Source organism: Brachypodium distachyon, chromosome 5, assembly GCF_000005505.3.
Source record: "Brachypodium distachyon strain Bd21 chromosome 5, Brachypodium_distachyon_v3.0, whole genome shotgun sequence".
Taxonomy (NCBI): domain Eukaryota; kingdom Viridiplantae; phylum Streptophyta; class Magnoliopsida; order Poales; family Poaceae; genus Brachypodium; species Brachypodium distachyon.
The window spans coordinates 25,924,857-25,941,133 of NC_016135.3; the positions used below are offsets into that span (position 1 = coordinate 25,924,857).

General features: G+C 46.1%; 3 protein-coding genes across 3 annotated transcripts; 2 read left to right on the top strand and 1 right to left on the bottom strand.

The window, feature by feature from the left end:
* Positions 1 to 386: 386 nt before the first annotated feature.
* Positions 387 to 4,637, bottom strand: LOC100833841 (BRCA1-associated protein). Its single transcript, XM_010242220.3, has 12 exons — positions 4,239 to 4,637; positions 4,044 to 4,159; positions 3,848 to 3,956; positions 3,636 to 3,750; positions 3,090 to 3,187; positions 2,381 to 2,496; positions 1,716 to 1,965; positions 1,577 to 1,630; positions 1,296 to 1,439; positions 1,143 to 1,207; positions 820 to 874; positions 387 to 735 (listed from the first exon to the last, which is right to left on the bottom strand). Exons 1-12 carry the CDS (start codon positions 4,611 to 4,613, stop codon positions 580 to 582), a joined length of 1,653 nt encoding a protein of 550 aa, XP_010240522.1. The 5' UTR covers positions 4,614 to 4,637; the 3' UTR covers positions 387 to 579.
* Positions 4,638 to 5,340: 703 nt separating this feature from the next.
* LOC104585451 lies at positions 5,341 to 7,137 on the top strand. Its single transcript, XM_010242221.3, has one exon. The coding sequence runs from the start codon at positions 6,225 to 6,227 to the stop codon at positions 6,939 to 6,941; it is 717 nt and encodes a 238-aa protein (XP_010240523.1). The 5' UTR covers positions 5,341 to 6,224; the 3' UTR covers positions 6,942 to 7,137.
* A 3,712-nt stretch (positions 7,138 to 10,849) lies between these two features.
* Positions 10,850 to 16,037, top strand: LOC100834151 (crossover junction endonuclease EME1). The gene is made up of 11 exons (XM_003579342.4): positions 10,850 to 11,481; positions 11,588 to 11,754; positions 11,874 to 11,939; positions 12,034 to 12,187; positions 12,303 to 12,409; positions 12,862 to 13,037; positions 13,500 to 13,563; positions 13,633 to 13,751; positions 14,596 to 14,685; positions 15,459 to 15,573; positions 15,661 to 16,037. The coding sequence occupies exons 1-11, from the start codon at positions 10,932 to 10,934 to the stop codon at positions 15,805 to 15,807; spliced, it is 1,755 nt and encodes a 584-aa protein (XP_003579390.1). The 5' UTR covers positions 10,850 to 10,931; the 3' UTR covers positions 15,808 to 16,037.
* Positions 16,038 to 16,277: the final 240 nt, after the last annotated feature.

Sequence of the window (16,277 nt, forward strand, 5' to 3'; positions counted from 1 at the left end):
AACCGTCTAACAAAGTCTGGTAAAAAAATCATCTAACAAAGATAAACATCTAACAAAGATGCATGCACCCTAACAAGCCTAACCATAGTGAAGGCACTGTTTATACCCCTTCCGTCCCATATCAAGTGACTCAAATTTGCTCAAATATGGATGTATTTATGTCTAAAATATGTCTAGATACATGTAACGGAGGGCAGATGACGCTGATGCATGCAGCAGTCCGTCCCTCCGAGACGTTTGCTTGTACTGCCTGCGATGCCCCACGGTGCATGCATACACGTGGCTCTGAAAACAACATCAAGCACCAACCTACGTGCACGCACGAGTGGTATGATCGATGATCTTCACGTGCGTTTCTTGATTGGTACAGACTAGCGCTGAGAGGATACCAAGTACCAACAATGCTGTAGTACTTTTCGCAAAATAAAAATAAAAATGCTGTAGTACCTTATCACGCTTCAGAACAGTATGCGGCTAGTCAAGACACTGCAGTGCTGCACTATTACATATATATACAGCATGTGCGTCACTGCTGCAGGTTCATGCTGTCAACTTTTAGCAAAGCTTAGCTACCTACCACTAATTCCTCCTCCTGCTTGTTCTTGACGACCTTTTACCCTTTCCGGAGTCGGATTCCATAGCCAACGGCACCAGCATACCTCCTTGGAGGTCATCAGCGTGTGCATTCTTCTGTATCGACTTCTGTAACTTGATGTTATATTTGAAATCTTTTATCTGCAGGAAATTGTAAAGCACGTGTTAACAAATGCCCTTACCTCTACGGTAGCTTTTATAAGAAACAGGGACAATAATAAGCACCTGTTCTTCCAGATCAATAATCGTGTCATCCTTCAGCTTCAGTTGTGCCCTCTCCCTGTTAGTGCAGATTTAACAAAAGGTATAAGGGCAAACTTGTGGCATTTTTTAATGAATTTATTAGATAAAGGATAATATTGAAGCATCCTATAGATCCTGAAAATATTTATAATCACGAAATCAATTCTTTAGTGATCATTGCAAGCAACTATAGCTATAAATATAACGTGCCCCAAAAATTATCAGTATTTGACCTCTCATAATACATCTTGAATGGTAGTATGTAGCCAGCTTCTACTATTTTGGGCGGACGGATGAAAACATACCTTTCCTCTATTCCTTTTACTGTCTGGCGCCATATATCCTGGCTCTTCGTGAGTTTTTCATTCATCTACAGGATAAAAGCCGAAAGTGAGCAGTCATGCCAAGTTTGTCAGTGCTTATAATAACTGAAAGATGGATGATTTAAATATGCTCACTTCTGCAACTTTCTTTTTCTCCAACGCTAAATTTTCAAGCTTAAGTTGCATCTCTTGAAGCTTATCGTTTACAGCTTTATCCACAGCAACAGAAATGTGCTGTTCCCTTTCTTTCTTAGCCTCTGACAGAAGAGCCTCATAGTACTGTCGACAAATGCATCAGATATAAACTACACTTCCATGTATAACAACTTCATAACCAAAGAAACAATATAAGGAGCTCTGGAACACCAAAGTGGATAGTGGCATCAAAGCGTGTGCAAAAATAAAGATGACTGCACCTCTCTTTGGGTTTCAAGTTGGCTTGCAAGAACACGGTTGTATTCATCCACGATCTATTAGGAGAGTAGAACTTGTGAATTTGAGGAACAAGATTACCAATGAGGTATTACATAGATTGCAAATAACAAAAAATCTTACTGTTTCTGTTTTGCTGCTGAATATAGCTCCACCCATATCTGAGTGATCATTGCATGAGCAGTTCACACAGTTGTCACCAGAATACTCACACTTTGACTTGAACTTGGCATGCTTCACATCGCTTTTTGAGTGATTAAGTCGATGAACATAGCTGTCACCGACATAATCCCAAACACGCTGAGTTTCCAAATCGAGAGAATAGCAGTGCTGAGTGCCTTTCCAGTGCCTAATTGCATGGCCTTCTTTATACCTATAACAAGCAAACCGATAAAGGGACGGTCGATTGGGAATGATGAGATAAGTTTAAGCAATCATATAATTAACTTCTAATGTAATTTTCATTAAATTCTAACTTCTACCATGTACGTCAGATTAAACAATCATGTTAAATTCTTTGGCACGCTTTGTGCATAGGATAGCATCGTGACTACTAGTTCTGAATTAAAAAAACGTCCAGGAGGAAATAACTTATGATACATGCAACAAAACCGTGTATTAAGGAGAGTCTGAGCAGTAGAAATGTAACCTAGTTACTGGGGCAGCAATGCAGCACATTAACTACACGTGTGAAATGAAAGCAGGTCCCTCATTCTTCAGATAGTTCATTAACTATCGAGTCTTCAACACAGATAAAATATATATTTTCAGTCAGTAAGTGTGCATACCTTCCACATCCAACAAAACCACATATCACACAGATCCAGAGGTTTTCAGAGGTCTGACAAACAGAACATGTAGGATCTGTAGGAGTTTCAGACAACTTCTGACAAAACTGACAAACCTGAAACGGAAACAAATATGAACAAGGCAAGTGATGCTTGAGATCCAAAGTTTACTAATAGAAAGACAAGAAACTCAATACACAGGTAATATAACTGTATAGTTCCATAAGGTTAGAGTGTTGGCAAGAATATGATTGTACCCAAAAGCCAGCATTTGTTCATTTACTTAAGACCAGTAAATTACAGTGAAGGTCAATATGAATAGATTAGATTCAAATAGCTTCAACGAACAATCAATATATTCTTATGCCATGGTGAACAGCAAACCATACACGATGTTTGATATTCTGCAAATACATCTGGAGCTGATTAGATTCCATGTCTTCGCAACTTCAAATAAAGCGAAATGGGTGATCTCCTGGTCACAAATTATTGTATATTTGACATTCATATGGCATTTCAGCAACTTCATGAAAAGTTCCTATGGATGACTATTCAAAGTCAGAAGCACATGTAAACGAGAGTCTCCAGTGGCCAATCCATTGCAGTGCCAAAAAACTAGAAGAAAATATCACTTGTGTCCATAACAAAGTGATTGCTAGTTGCCCTATGACCAAGTAAAACAGAGATTGTAAGAAAGATCCTTCATTACCGGACAAGATGAACTGACCCACATTGAAACACATGAACACTGGAAAGAATGATCACAGTTCGTTGCCACAATTCCACTGATATCTTGATCCAATCTTTCTGATTCATCAAACACATAAAAGATGGTAAGGAACAGAAAGGTCATCCAGATAGCTAAAATGAAAGCCAACAAATTCTGAAAATTGAAAATGGTAAAGAAAATGGAACGTTGGTATATAAAAAAAAATTGATTTTAAACAACAGACGTTCGTGTATAAAACATTATTTTACTGTAAGAAACCAAACCTTAAACATAAGGTTAATACACACTTTATGAGATTAAAACTCAGTAGAAAACATTTTTATGTTTGCTGAGCTTATCAACCTCACAGGTGTCATTTCTCATCAGAGAAACGCCTCGTCAATTTTTTTGAGATTACAATTGGAAACTGATGCAGCTAGAGGGACATAACTAACAGTAAATACGCAATGCAGAAAATCCAATTATGATGTCATACTAGCATGTGTGTATCCTTAAAGGGGAAACAAGAAACAGCAATAAGCTCACCTATGCAAACAGGACATGTCGGGAGCTCAGTAGATCCAACTGGTGGAATGACCGCGATCTCGGCTGACGATGTGTACTGCACGGCAACTATAAACAGAACATGGCACACCTCCACCTGCACCATGGAACAACAAGTGAAATTCCCAAATTCAGCAGCAGTACCACAGAAGATCAACAAACTAAACCAACACCCAATGGATAATCTTAACAACCTCCGATGAAGAGAACCTCCAACCATTCAGGTCCAGGTAGAATCCATCAGCACTCTTCTGATCCTCAAACTCCACAAGCACACTGTACCGGTCCTCCACCCCATCATCACTGTGGTCATAACGGCATGTATAAGAAAACTACTGCCTTACGCGCAGAATCAGATGCAATCGGCTCCGAATTCAATATGACATTCACCTGATCACACGAATATCGGAGGCGTGCTCAACATAAGGGCCGCAGAAGCGTACAAAGTCGTCTGACGAGACGCGGGTCGGGACGGCGAGCACCAGGAGCCGCGTGCCGCGCCATGACTGGGAAAAGACGGGAAATCAGGCATGAGCACGCACGGAAACGAGCGGATTAGTAAGAAACCGAGGCGGAAATTGTTACCGGGAGCAGAGAGTCGCAGGGGAGCTGTGGGGCGGTCGGCCCGGAGTAGGAGGACGAGGAGGGAGTGGCGGCGACGGCGGAGGCGTAGGACGAAGCGGGCGAGGAGGTGGAGGAGCGGTAGAGGTGCAGGATGCCGCGGGTGTGCTGGATCCTAGGGTTTCGTGCCGACGCGGCGGAGGTTGCGCCGGGCAGCTCGAGAGGTGTCGTGGGGGAGGCGGTGGAGGGGAGAGGGTGACCGGAGCGCGGGGAGATGGGGCTAGACGCGGTTATGCAACCGGGGGCGCCGCTGCTGGTGCCGACTTCGTCGGCTCCGGCAGTGGTGCGGTCGGCGATGGCGTCGGGGAACTCGACGGAGTGGATTCGAAGGCTGAACATGTTTGTTTGCCGTTTCGAGATAAAAACTCCGCTCGTTTTAAAATACTCCGAGATAAAAACTACGAAGTACAAGACACGTAGTACTCCATTTGCAGGGGAGTCCGGTGTTGAAATTTTTAGAACTCTTTGTCTCGTTGTCGATGGTTACTAATAAATCGATGTTCGTGAAAAAAATTATACACATGTCAATAAGAATCAAATTCACGCAGGGGAAAGAAGTAGACAAGGGAGGAAGTCAGGAGGTCAAGTTATAATAAGGGATTAAATATGTACTTTCCTCTATACCTCCAACAAACAACATACTATGAAGCAGAGTCATCCACTTGTTATTTGTTGATCTTGCTATGTGCTGTCAAAAAAAGTTGAGTTTGCTATGATGTGTCATCCTTTTAGCCAAGTGACATTGGCATGACATGCTGGCTGAGTCGATTGTCACTCTTATATCAAAAACACACAGTGAGAGAATAGTTGGTGAGATAGGAAGTGCTCGTGGTGGTAAGATGTGTGTGCACGCAGTTATAGGGGTGAGTGTACGTGCGTGTTGGGATGTTGGGAGCGTCTGCGATTGTACGATAAATCGTCCGTGACAATGTGATATAGGAGCAAGAGCAATAGGCTGCCACGTGGATGCCATCTATTATTAGTTTTCATATGAAGCCAGATGAAAGACAATTCACGTTCACATGACATGAGAAGTACCACGGACTTCTTTGAGAATTACCTTCTTGCTGAAAAAAAAACATTTTCGTAGTTTTATTTTCGAAAACCAAGAGTACAATGCACCGACTAACACATTCGCCAAAAAGTAAGGAAAAGTGACACGTGAGCTCACGCCTGCTTGAACCACAGCGACCAAGACGATGACTTTGCCAAACGCCAATCACGATGTACGGGCAAGAGCATCAGTCAATACCCCTGACCCCCCCGTCAAATGATGAAGAAAAGACTCGTCCTCGATCGTGCCTCGCGCGGTCAGAGCAGCTGCAGAAACCGCAGAATCTTTGGATGGGCACCTGTAATAGTGTAATCAGCTGCAGATCGACGACCTCCCGGCAACATCCCACCCCGTCTAAGCTCCTTTCTCGACACCCGATGATCGATCACGCACCGATTAACACAGACACTGGGGTCTTTACCCAGCTCGGGAGATCAACTCCGGCTGACAAACTCTGCCCTACATCGTCGTTCGCACGCGGGGCCCCTTCACCACCACCGAAAGGGGTTCGCGGCAGCGGCAACCTCGTGGTTTCTGAAACAAAGAGCACCATAATCTAATGGATGCTAACCGCACTAGCCCCTAGCTCTTGGAAGCACCAACTCTCGCCTCGCTGACAGCCACGGCAGTTGATCGTTACGAGACGGGACAAGCAGGTAGCACTGCCGTACTAGCAGCGGATTAGATTAAGACAAGGAGAGTAGGCAGCCTAGGTAGCTAATCCAAACGAGATTACCAGAGGGAGTATTTTAGCCGTGTCGTCGGGACCGGAACTTTCAGCTGACCAGTGACCACTGTACTTGTTGCAAGCCAAGCTCAGCACAGTAGCACGCGCACCACCCGAGTACCTGAGTGCTGAGAAGCGAGAGCTTGGGGGAGCTGAGGCGGAGGGCGTGATGTTCACGGACGGGATGTCGAGGCTGACGGTGGGGGTGTGCGTCATGGTGGCGCTCAGCCTCGCCGTCTTCCTCACCGTCCTCGTCCTCCTCCTTGCCGACCTCCTCTGCTCCCACCTCCGCCGCCGCCGCCTCCGCCACGCGGACATGGAGGCTCCGCACAAAAGGCCCAAGCTCGAGTCCCCGCCTTCCTTCACCCCCGCAGCCGACGATGCGTCCGTGGCCACCACGGCGACGACGGCCACCACGCACGAGGCTTTCTCGAGCACCCCGCCGTTCTACTACGCGCACGGCGTCATGAGCGCCCCGGCATGCCGCAAGGACCTCCTCCTCGCCATCCCCAAGCTCGAGGCCGCCGCCAACTGGACATGGTCTCCGCCGTCCACCGGCTCCTCCTACGCCGCTTCGCACAGCGGCGGTGGCGGATTCGTGCGCATTTCGAACCCGGTGTACGAGACGCCGGAGGCCTCGCCGTCGGCATGCGGGGTTATCACGGAAGAGGAAGAGGAGGGAGGGGGGTTCTCCTCCTCGCCGCCGCTGTCCATGATGCGGAAGCTGCCGCCGCTGGGCGTGCTGGCGTGCCCACCACCGCCGGCGTTCGGGTTCGTCGATGGCCGGCCGTCGTCGATGTCGGCGTGGTCCGGGATGATGGCCATGGACGCCAACAGGGCCTCCTCCTCGTCGTCCAACTTTACGACGCGCTTCTTTTCTTCGTAGTTATTGGAGTGATTGACGATTTGACGAGCTTGTTTGTGTGCCGTAGGGTGTGTATGTGTTAGTGATGTGCTTGCTAGTTGACTAGAGCTCGATTAAATTCATTAGTGAGTTAGTTGCTCTCCTTTCGTTGGTTCCGTGTCTTCTGCTCTGTTCTGTTTTGCTAGTAGTTTTTGCAGATGATTTCTCCAGGAGAACATTTTTTGGTTCCAAAGCCAACTGTTTTGTTGCTCCAGGAGAATAGTATGCAGAACCCTGTCAACCCACCAACTCGATCTTGCGATTACTCTTGCAGCTCCATGGAAAATACGTAGAAATCAGGTGTGTTATTATCCAGCAGAAATTTCTGAATCGGAATACTTGCAAGCTCTACTGAAGACTTCCATTGTTCTTCAGAGGGGACAAGCTTGGGTACCTTTTCCTTGAGCTCTTGTCGGTCTTTCAGAGTCCAAGGACCGATACAGTAGGAGCCGTTGTGATCGGACTCAGAGAGGCTTAGCTGTTCCTTTGTCAGTATGTCATGTATGAAACCCAGGTAGCTAGAAGTGTATGACTGTTCCCTAACGGGGGGTAGTACTGTATACTAAGTAGTTCATTCTGTCTAACATACTTCCTCCGTTACATAATTTTTGTCTCAAATTTGTCCAAAAATGAATGTATTTATTTTTTAAAAACGTCTAGATACATATAATATTTCGACAAGAATTATAAAACGGAGGAAATAGCTCTGAAAATGGTTATCGGTCGATCAAACAACAGTTTATTGAGCTGTCGAAATAAAGTTGTTCTTCAGTTTTCCTTGAAACGTATGATGGCCAAAGTGTACGAGTAGTCCACAAAAAAAGCTCTCACTGCCTGCTCCAAGTTCCATCGAAACAGAGGCGAAGGCAGTGCGTATATCAGGTTCTTGAAAAGGCCGAGGTAGTGCGTATATTAGACCATGGTCGCATCGGCGAGACCTTTTGAAGAGGGAGAAAAAAGCCGCGACGTGTAATTATTTAACCGTACGCATGAAAAGCCTGCCTGCAGGCTCGAACCAACCTGCGTGCGTGCATGCATGCTACGCCTTTGTCATTTGGCTTCCACATGCATCGGCGCAGGCAGCAACAAACGAGCGAAAGCTTGAAACTGAACCAAAAGGCAGCCTCGGTCGGGCCGGCCGCTAGTCCACGGGCACGCTTTACTCCCTTTTTATTTCTCTGTTCCACGCTTGGCTTTCCCTTGCCGTGGCTCCTGCGTGACTGACCGGCCCCGAAAGCCGTTCCTGCTGCCTTCTGTCTGTGCGCCTGCATTGTGCATTGCGCTGCGTAGGTCGAGTGAGGACGCACGTGCCTTGGACTCTTCTCTCTGAGCGACTTCTGTTTTGTTGCTTGGCTCCCTTGCTTACGCTGTCAGTCTCCACAGTCTTATAATGGCGCGACGCGTGCTGACTGCGACGCAGCGTGCATACCAGCTCCCTCCCATGCTGCTGCTGAGACAGTTGTGTGAGACGGTATGTGGCAACCTGTGCTCCTCCTCGCTCACATGCCCTGCAAGAAAACGAGAGTGTGGCCTGCCCTGAATCAACGTGTTCTGGCCCTGGGCCGAATTGCCCGAACTCGCGTTGTACTGACAGGCCTGGGCTAAGCTAAGCCTGGCGCGGTGGCGCCGCCTATTCCCTCCGCCACCACACACACCGGCCTATCCCCGCGGTGAGGATCTACTCCCTTCTTTCAAAGCCGCGCCAATTTTTATGAAACGGAAGTAGTAGTATCTACGAATCGATCTGCTCTGTCTCTAAATTAAGCACAGTTGACACATCAATTAGGGGTGTTAATTATGCGGTGCCGATTAGGTACGCTCCTTTTCCCCATAGGTAGGACGGTAGGAGTCCTAAAATAATGTAAATCCAATCGGGGATGCCCTAACTAGGACTAGGAGGAGGAAGAGTAGCCTAGATCTATACGATGTGCGCGGCGGCCATGAAAGAAACTGTCAACGACCTTCACCCTTTCGGCTGGGCTGCACATTGGGCCATATCGTTCATGGGCTACGGCCCGGTATCAAAGTACGAGCCGCAATACAAATACAGGAATGTCGGCAACAAGGAGGTTGGCTAGGAAGGGACTTGACGGCGGCTTCGGCCGAGGCGTGACTTAGGACGTGTGTTGCTTCTTCTTCCTCCTCGTGTTCCTCATCTTCTCCATGAATCCTTGAGTTGTAACCAGACTAGATGATGATTCAGCAATGCAAGTATTGGGTTCCTTAGAGAAACACCTGCCGACGAGGCGGTGACCTGGGCCGAGTTGCCGGAGGACATGCTGCTGATCGCCATGTCGGCCATGGACGCCCTCGACGTCGTCCGGTCGAGCGACGTCTGCTCCCACTGGCGCTCCACCTACGCCACGTTCCGCCGGCTCCGCCTCCCGTCGTCCAAGCAGCAACCCCCCTGCCTGCTCTACCCTCGGCCCGACCCCGACAACGCCGCAGCGGCGCCGCTCTATCTCTTTTCCCCGTCCACAGACACCACCGTCCGCACATGCCGCTCCCGCACGACGACGCCATCGTCCTCGCGGGCTCCGCGCACGGGTGCCTCTTCGCCACAGACCAGGCTATCGCCGGTACCTCGCAGTAACACCGAGCGGCGACGTCTTGCTGGTGGCGAGGAAGTATTGGCCGTCGGAGCGCCCCTACGTCCTCCATATCTACCGCCAGTACGTGTACGGCGAGAGAGCTCTTTCTGCGTGTACAAGCTTGGCCTCGGCGCGGAGAAGGCGGCGGCGGAGAAGTTAGAGGGCATCGGAGAACAGTGGGTGCTGTTGCTTGGGGACAAGAGCTCGGCCGTGTGCGCGCCGGCCGGTCATGGACGAGGATCGCCAGAGGTTAAGAACGAATTGCGTTTCATCTATGACAAAATCGTCTTTGAGCAACGCCGCTTGATCAGGAGGCGGGAAATCGCCGCCTGCTGGGACTTTGCGTGCTTCGGGCAAAGGGACAACACCGCTCATCTGTGGCCTGCTCTCCGTTCGCAGCTGGGAGATACCGCACAATGCGCCGGCTCCAATTTGGATCGCACCCTCTCTTTTTTGATTACTCTGGGGGTTCATGGAATGACACGTACGTGACTTCATGCATGTTTATCGTATCGGTTTCATGGGGGTAACAAGTGCAAGATTTTTTTTTCGTACAAAAAAAGATGCATGCCACGCCTGGCATTTTGGGTTTGGCTTAATTCCACACGTGCATCGGCGCAGCAGCAAGCCAGCGAAAGCTTGGAACTGAACCAGCCGGCCGCTAGTTCCACGCCTGGCTTTTCCTTCCGATGGCTCTGTTCTGTGCTCCTGCACTGTGCGTTGCTGCGCAGGCCGAGTACGTACGTGCCTTGCACTCTTCTCTCTGAGCGAACTTGTGTTCTGTTTCTTGTCTCGCTCGCTCACGTTATCGGTGTCCACAGTTTACAATGGCGCGACGCGTGCTGGCTGCGACGCCGCGTACTGCTACTGAGTACTAGCTCGCATGCTGCTGCTGAGTCAGTTGCTTTGCGTAGGCGACAATGTCAATGTGAGCTCCTCGCTCCCATGCCCTGCAACGCAAAGAAAACGAGAAAGGGAGAAACGATGGCCTGCGCTCATGAATGCTCGACTGCCCTCTCAACAGTCAATACATTTCTTTATTTTTTTCTCCGGGCAGAGGCAGGCCCGAGCGGCCTGGAAGATGGGCCTGGGCCGAATGGGCGAACTCGCGTGCCGTACCAACTAGGCCCGGCAAAAGCCTGCCGCGGCCGCCCAGGCGCCCACACCCGCCTATCCCCGCGAAACCCGCGAAATTAAAACGACCGCCCTCCCCATCTACTCGCCACCACGTGGCAGAATTGCACTGCCATCTCAAAAATAATTCCAACGTCTACTACCCAGCGCCCTACTACAACCCCCCCCTCTCGTCTCTACAGAGGCCCACGAATCTCCAATCCCCAAATCGGAGCGCCCCAAACCCCAGGCCAAGCCCCAACCGGCGATGGCCCCTCCTCGGCTCCCCGACGACGTGGTCCACCTCATCGACGACGACGACGACGAGTACTCCACCGCGGGCTCTGCCCCTTCCCTCTACAAGCGCGCCCGCGCCGTCTACGCGGCTCCCTCGTCCGCGGGTTCCCAGGACTCCCTCGACGCATTCGCCACTCCCTCGCCCGTCCCGAAGCGGCGCGGGACGCTCGTGTCCCCCATCGTCCTCGACGACGACACCCCGCCGTCTTTCGTCCCTTGCTCGCTGCTCGGCGCTCGGTCCGCCGTTGGCGCGGCCGCGCCTGGTTCTGACCTCGCGACCTCGGACTTCCCTTCTGGTTTCGACCTCCCGAGCTCGGACTTCCACGCTGGCTTCGACCTCCCGAGCTCGGACTTGCGTGCTGGTTTTGCTGTCTCGAGCTCGACCGGCCGCGCTACTGGCATTTTCGAGATCCCGGGATCGCCTCTCCCAGCATCTACTCACCCCGACAGTCTTTACAATGAGATGATGGGCTTCACCACCTCGTCCTTGGCTGGACAGCCTGGGCCGTCCCGTGTCCCAGGTTTTTCTTCTGCTTCTTAACTTTTGAGACTCGAAAATCTTTGATTGCGTGTTCTGTATGACTAACTGAGAGTTCTGTATGTGTAACTCTTCTTTGTGCCTTGCAGGAACTTCTTCTCCGATATCTCTGGACAGTGATGAGGAGGATGTCTTTGGGGACAGACTGCCGTCGCCCAAGTTGATTTCGCCCTGTGAAGATCTTACTCTGCAGGACCAGGATGAAGACGACAAGGAAGGGAATCCTCAGCTGATTGCAGAAGGAAAGAAAAAACAGGTCTGGAAGGACCTTTTGTTAGTCTCTCCCTTTGTTTGTTTCTTTGAACAAGATAACATGTTAGTTTAAGTTTCACAAATGAAGCAACTTGAGTAATAAGCCTTTATTTCATTATATAGAAAAGGAAGAGGTTAACAAAGGAAGGGAGAGACAGGTTGAATGAAGAAAAGAAACGGCAGCGAGAGGTCTGGCTCGTAAACTTAAAGCATTTTAGCGAACATGTTTCTTTTGTTGCATGACAAAGAGTACAGAATATGAGGGTTATTGTTTACTTTGTAGGAAAATAAGCTCCTGAAAGAATCTATGAAAGCTCAAAAGGCAGAGCAGAAGAAGTATGCCAAAGAAAAAGGGGATTGGGAATCAGGAAAGTACGCTTTAAAATCTATTGTCGCTGAGATTGACTCAACAATCATTGAAAGTGGCTCAGTTGGAGGTATTTTAAACCATGAACAATTAAATTAGTTCCATTAAACTATCAAGTCATCAGTTATTGGAAACTTGCGTTCATCTTTTCTCTATCGCTGAGATGTCTGGACCTTTGCAAACAGGTACTCTTCTCACGAGATTTGTGGAGAAGGACCTCAAGTACCGAATTCAGGTTAATCCAATCAGGGGATCAATTTTATGGAAGATGGAGGTTCCTCAAATTGGCCAGGTGCTTGTTGGTCATGACTCATAACAGTACCTGTCATATAGCGATGCATGCTTCCTCTTTACATTTGAAATGTAGATGTGTATTCAGAGTAAAATTCTGGCTTTCAGCTTGTCAATATAGGTGCACCAGTTAGGTCATCCAATGTTCAAGTTATATGGGAGTATGTTTTAATATAAATGGAAGATCTATATACATTCCACATCATGCAGTAGTAGAATGTAAGTTTTCCGTAATATAAACAAAACATATATATGCATTCCACACCATACAGAAGTAGAATGTAAGTTTCCTGTCGTGCCATTTATTTTAGGCCTACAGGAATAGAAGAAGGTTACAATAGGATGTAGGTCCAAGGTACCGTGACATAGAAAATTCAGCATCATTAGTCTATAACCACATCACAAATATCGTTGTGTGGCATATCTTTCTGAGGATGACATTACTGTGTGCAGGACCCAGCTTCAGTGTCAGAAGTGCCATATATTCTATTTGTGCTCCAAGCTGAGGAATTCTGTGATCTCATCAGCAGTGGATCCTTCATGGATCATGTTCACACAGTTCAAAGTCGCTATCCAACTTTCACTATTTGCTACGTCACTAATAAATTGATGAACTACATAAATAAACGGTTGGTTCCTCTATGTCTAAATTACCATCTTGTAGTTTTTTTATTGATCTTTATTTTGTATATCAACTGTCTACGATGCCCCTCACTTGTTTATGCAATAATGCTAAGTAGCTGATAATATTGACTTCCTCTTCAATTTTTTTTTGAGCAATTCCTCTTCTTCATTGTCTTATGTTCACCTGAACTATGGACGATGCAGAGTTTCTGACTGCTTTACATGACATAGTTTGCTTCATTGTGGTATTCTTTTGTCCTGTTAATTATATAAACCACAACCGACAGACAAACAAGCCTGGAAAATTAGGCAAGAATGACGAGAAAAAGAAGAAAGTGGAGCATTTCTGTGTTATATATATATTTAATTTTTTCATGTAATGTTGTAACTTGTAATTAGTAGAAAATGCATTTATCTCTTGCTATTTAATAATGCTAACATGTTCTATCTGTTTTTTAACATGTTAGTGAGCGAAGTCAGTATAGGAATCCGTCCAGTTCTAATAGTTGGAAACGTCCACCAGTGGAAGAGGTCTGTTTTCAACTGTAGCGAAGTTTGCCTGAACTTTTTCTAGAATGTGTAACAGATTTGTATTTTTAGGTTTTATGCCAACTAGCAACACACTATGTTGGAGTTCACTCCAGGCAATGCACAGATGAAGGTGAAGTAGCAGAGCACGTTGTTGGTTTGACATCTAGTCTTGCAAATTGCAAATACAGGCAAGTTACATTTTCTAGATCAGAATGGCTATTTAACTATTTGTTTTGCTCTGCTCCCTTGTATTTGAATTACTTTTATATGATCCCTATGATACTAGAGGGTATATATGTCACATATCTAGACCATTTCCATCATAGTAAAGGACTAAAGGGTAATACCGATATGTATCTCTTTGCTTGTGGCACTATATACTTGCTCCTGATTTTATTGTATGATAACATCAAACTACCGAAGCTTTTTGGAAATGTTTGGTTATACACCATAAAAAGATGTGCACTCCCATGTTGAAATCTGACCAAATTGGTACAATCAGCTTCCTAGAATTTGTCCGTGAAATGTAATTATGAATTGCATATAGGGTATGCATTTTCTCCTTGTACAACTGCCATGCACATGATTATACTAAATGGATGTACTTAATTTGATAAGCTCAATTCATGTGGTACTTTGCTAGTGGCTACTAGTTACTGAGTCACCTTTCACATCCACAAAATCTCGGCATAAGTATGCCAAAGTTCCGATAGACGCTATGATCACAGCTCTAGTGCTGTGAACTCTCTGCTGAAAAAAAAACACTTCTGGCCTCTGTAACCATAGTAAAGATCTTCTGTTATGACCTCGATGTTGTATGCGTCAGCCACTTTGCACTTGATGTTGGTTTCCTTTCAAGGTAAAATGTTAAGAGTACCTATGCCTTTAAATGACTTAATATGACATAAAAGAATTGTCATGTAGTTCTATTCTATAATATAATTTTGATGTCCATTTGGTGCAAATACGTAGTTTTACTTGATGTTGATGCAGCCTGCATGTTTTGTTAATTTTCCCTTGACTGTTTTGCAGGAAACCACTCACATGGTTGTCTGTGCATGCTAACGGTGCGATGATACCTAAAACTTTCATCGATAAAGATCTGGCTAAGAAAGACACCTGGTAAGATGTACTTATAATTGAAATGGTTCTCGTTTTTGTATATAAGCTCTGCATTTTCAGTATTTTCTTATTTCTGTTTTTGTATATATCATAAAGTGTGCACTTCCAGTATTTTTCACTTTTTGCATAAGGTTATTTAGGAATTGCAGTTTGGTTCTTACTCATTTTCAGCTAGATCATCAATTTGATCAACGAAATAGGAGTCATGTGACTGCCACCAAAAGTATACCATTAGGAACTTCTTTCAGATACAAATTCAGTGGTTTACTTTGTACAATATAATGCATATGCACTGTCTCATAAACTGAAAAAGAGGGAGTACCTTACTTTTCCATCTGCGGAACTGACTTCTCATCATAGTTGTAAACTAAGAAAACAATGAGTTGCTTGCTCCTACAGTGACAAGGTTCTGCTGTCTATCCTAGCTCCTACAGTGATCATGGTGTTTAACCAAATCTGATCTGATGATCATCCTGTTTGTCATGGTAGTGATAATTTGGAATTATGTTTGCAGTGAAATCAATCATTTTGAGCTTCCAACTATGGTATCCATATGTAGTACTCCCTCCGTACAACAAAGAATGTCTCAATTTTGATTAAATTTGAATGCATTTATACATTAAGTCATGTCTAGATACGTCCAAATTTTTACAAACTTGAGACATCTTTTGTTGGACGGAGGGAGTACGACATTTTTGAATTCGAACATTCAGATCAGAGTTACATGTCTTCTTCTATCCTATATAATTTTTGAAGTAAATCATTTGTAACAGGATGAAGTCTCTTATAGCCATCCCTAAAGTCCAGCCAAGATTTGCCCTGGCAATCTACAAGAAGTACCCTACCATGAGATCTCTTCTGAATGTTTACATGGATCCCAGTAAAACTGTGAGTGCTGCCTGTTTGATCAGGTTCTGGAATAATGCAGAAATTGCACATTCCCTCTCTCTGTGCCTTAATATGTTCTTGTAACAGGGTCGCGACAAGGAGCTTTTGCTTCAAGATTTGAAGTGCGAAAATCGAGTAGGCGACGATGGCACAAGGGTGGGACAAGTATGTTCCAAGAGAGTGTACAAATATCTCACTGCACAAGATGGAACAGCGGAAGCGGATTCTGCCTAGTAACCCTAACGGTGGATCTATGGCCGCACCATCCTTATGGGCTTGTTAACTTATTAGTGCATATGTATTATATGAAATTTCAGCGCCCTGCAGTGCTTCTGTAATGACCGTTGCGTGCAATGTTGTGTCATACTGTCATGACACTTACTATGTTCCGTGAACCTTATGAAGACATGTATGATGATCGTATGCTAATGCTAGATATATACGCTAAGTTATGTATTACTTGATCTGCTCGTTCTTGTAGAGTAAATAAATAATTGGATTTTGATTGAGTTATTTTTCTAAGGAAAAAAGGAAAAGGCAGATTCAACAGTACATCGTTACTTCTCGAGGTGATCTGCGAGACAATATATGCAGTGTAGCTTAACGTCAAAAGAGAAGAAGTGCCGTGTAGCCAAGAAAGCAGGCGGTGGAGTCAGCAAGTTCTAGCTAAGTTGTTGATATGTTGTTTGAACCTTGTTTGATTC

Bases quoted from the DNA above. Each gene is read 5' to 3' on its own strand.
- LOC100834151 (XM_003579342.4), top strand. From the start codon at position 10,932: ATGGCCCCTCCTCGGCTCCCCGACGACGTGGTCCACCTCATCGACGAC. The intron at 12,410-12,861 runs GTGCTTGTTGGT...TACTGTGTGCAG, and splicing joins AGGTTCCTCAAATTGGCCAG to GACCCAGCTTCAGTGTCAGA. The intron at 14,686-15,458 runs GTAAGATGTACT...CATTTGTAACAG, and splicing joins CTGGCTAAGAAAGACACCTG to GATGAAGTCTCTTATAGCCA.
- LOC100833841 (XM_010242220.3), bottom strand. From the start codon at position 4,613: ATGTTCAGCCTTCGAATCCACTCCGTCGAGTTCCCCGACGCCATCGCC. The intron at 4,160-4,238 runs GTAACAATTTCC...GTCTTTTCCCAG, and splicing joins CCTGCGACTCTCTGCTCCCG to TCATGGCGCGGCACGCGGCT. The intron at 1,208-1,295 runs GTGAGCATATTT...TTTATCCTGTAG, and splicing joins AGAAAAAGAAAGTTGCAGAA to ATGAATGAAAAACTCACGAA.
- LOC104585451 (XM_010242221.3), top strand. From the start codon at position 6,225: ATGTTCACGGACGGGATGTCGAGGCTGACGGTGGGGGTGTGCGTCATG.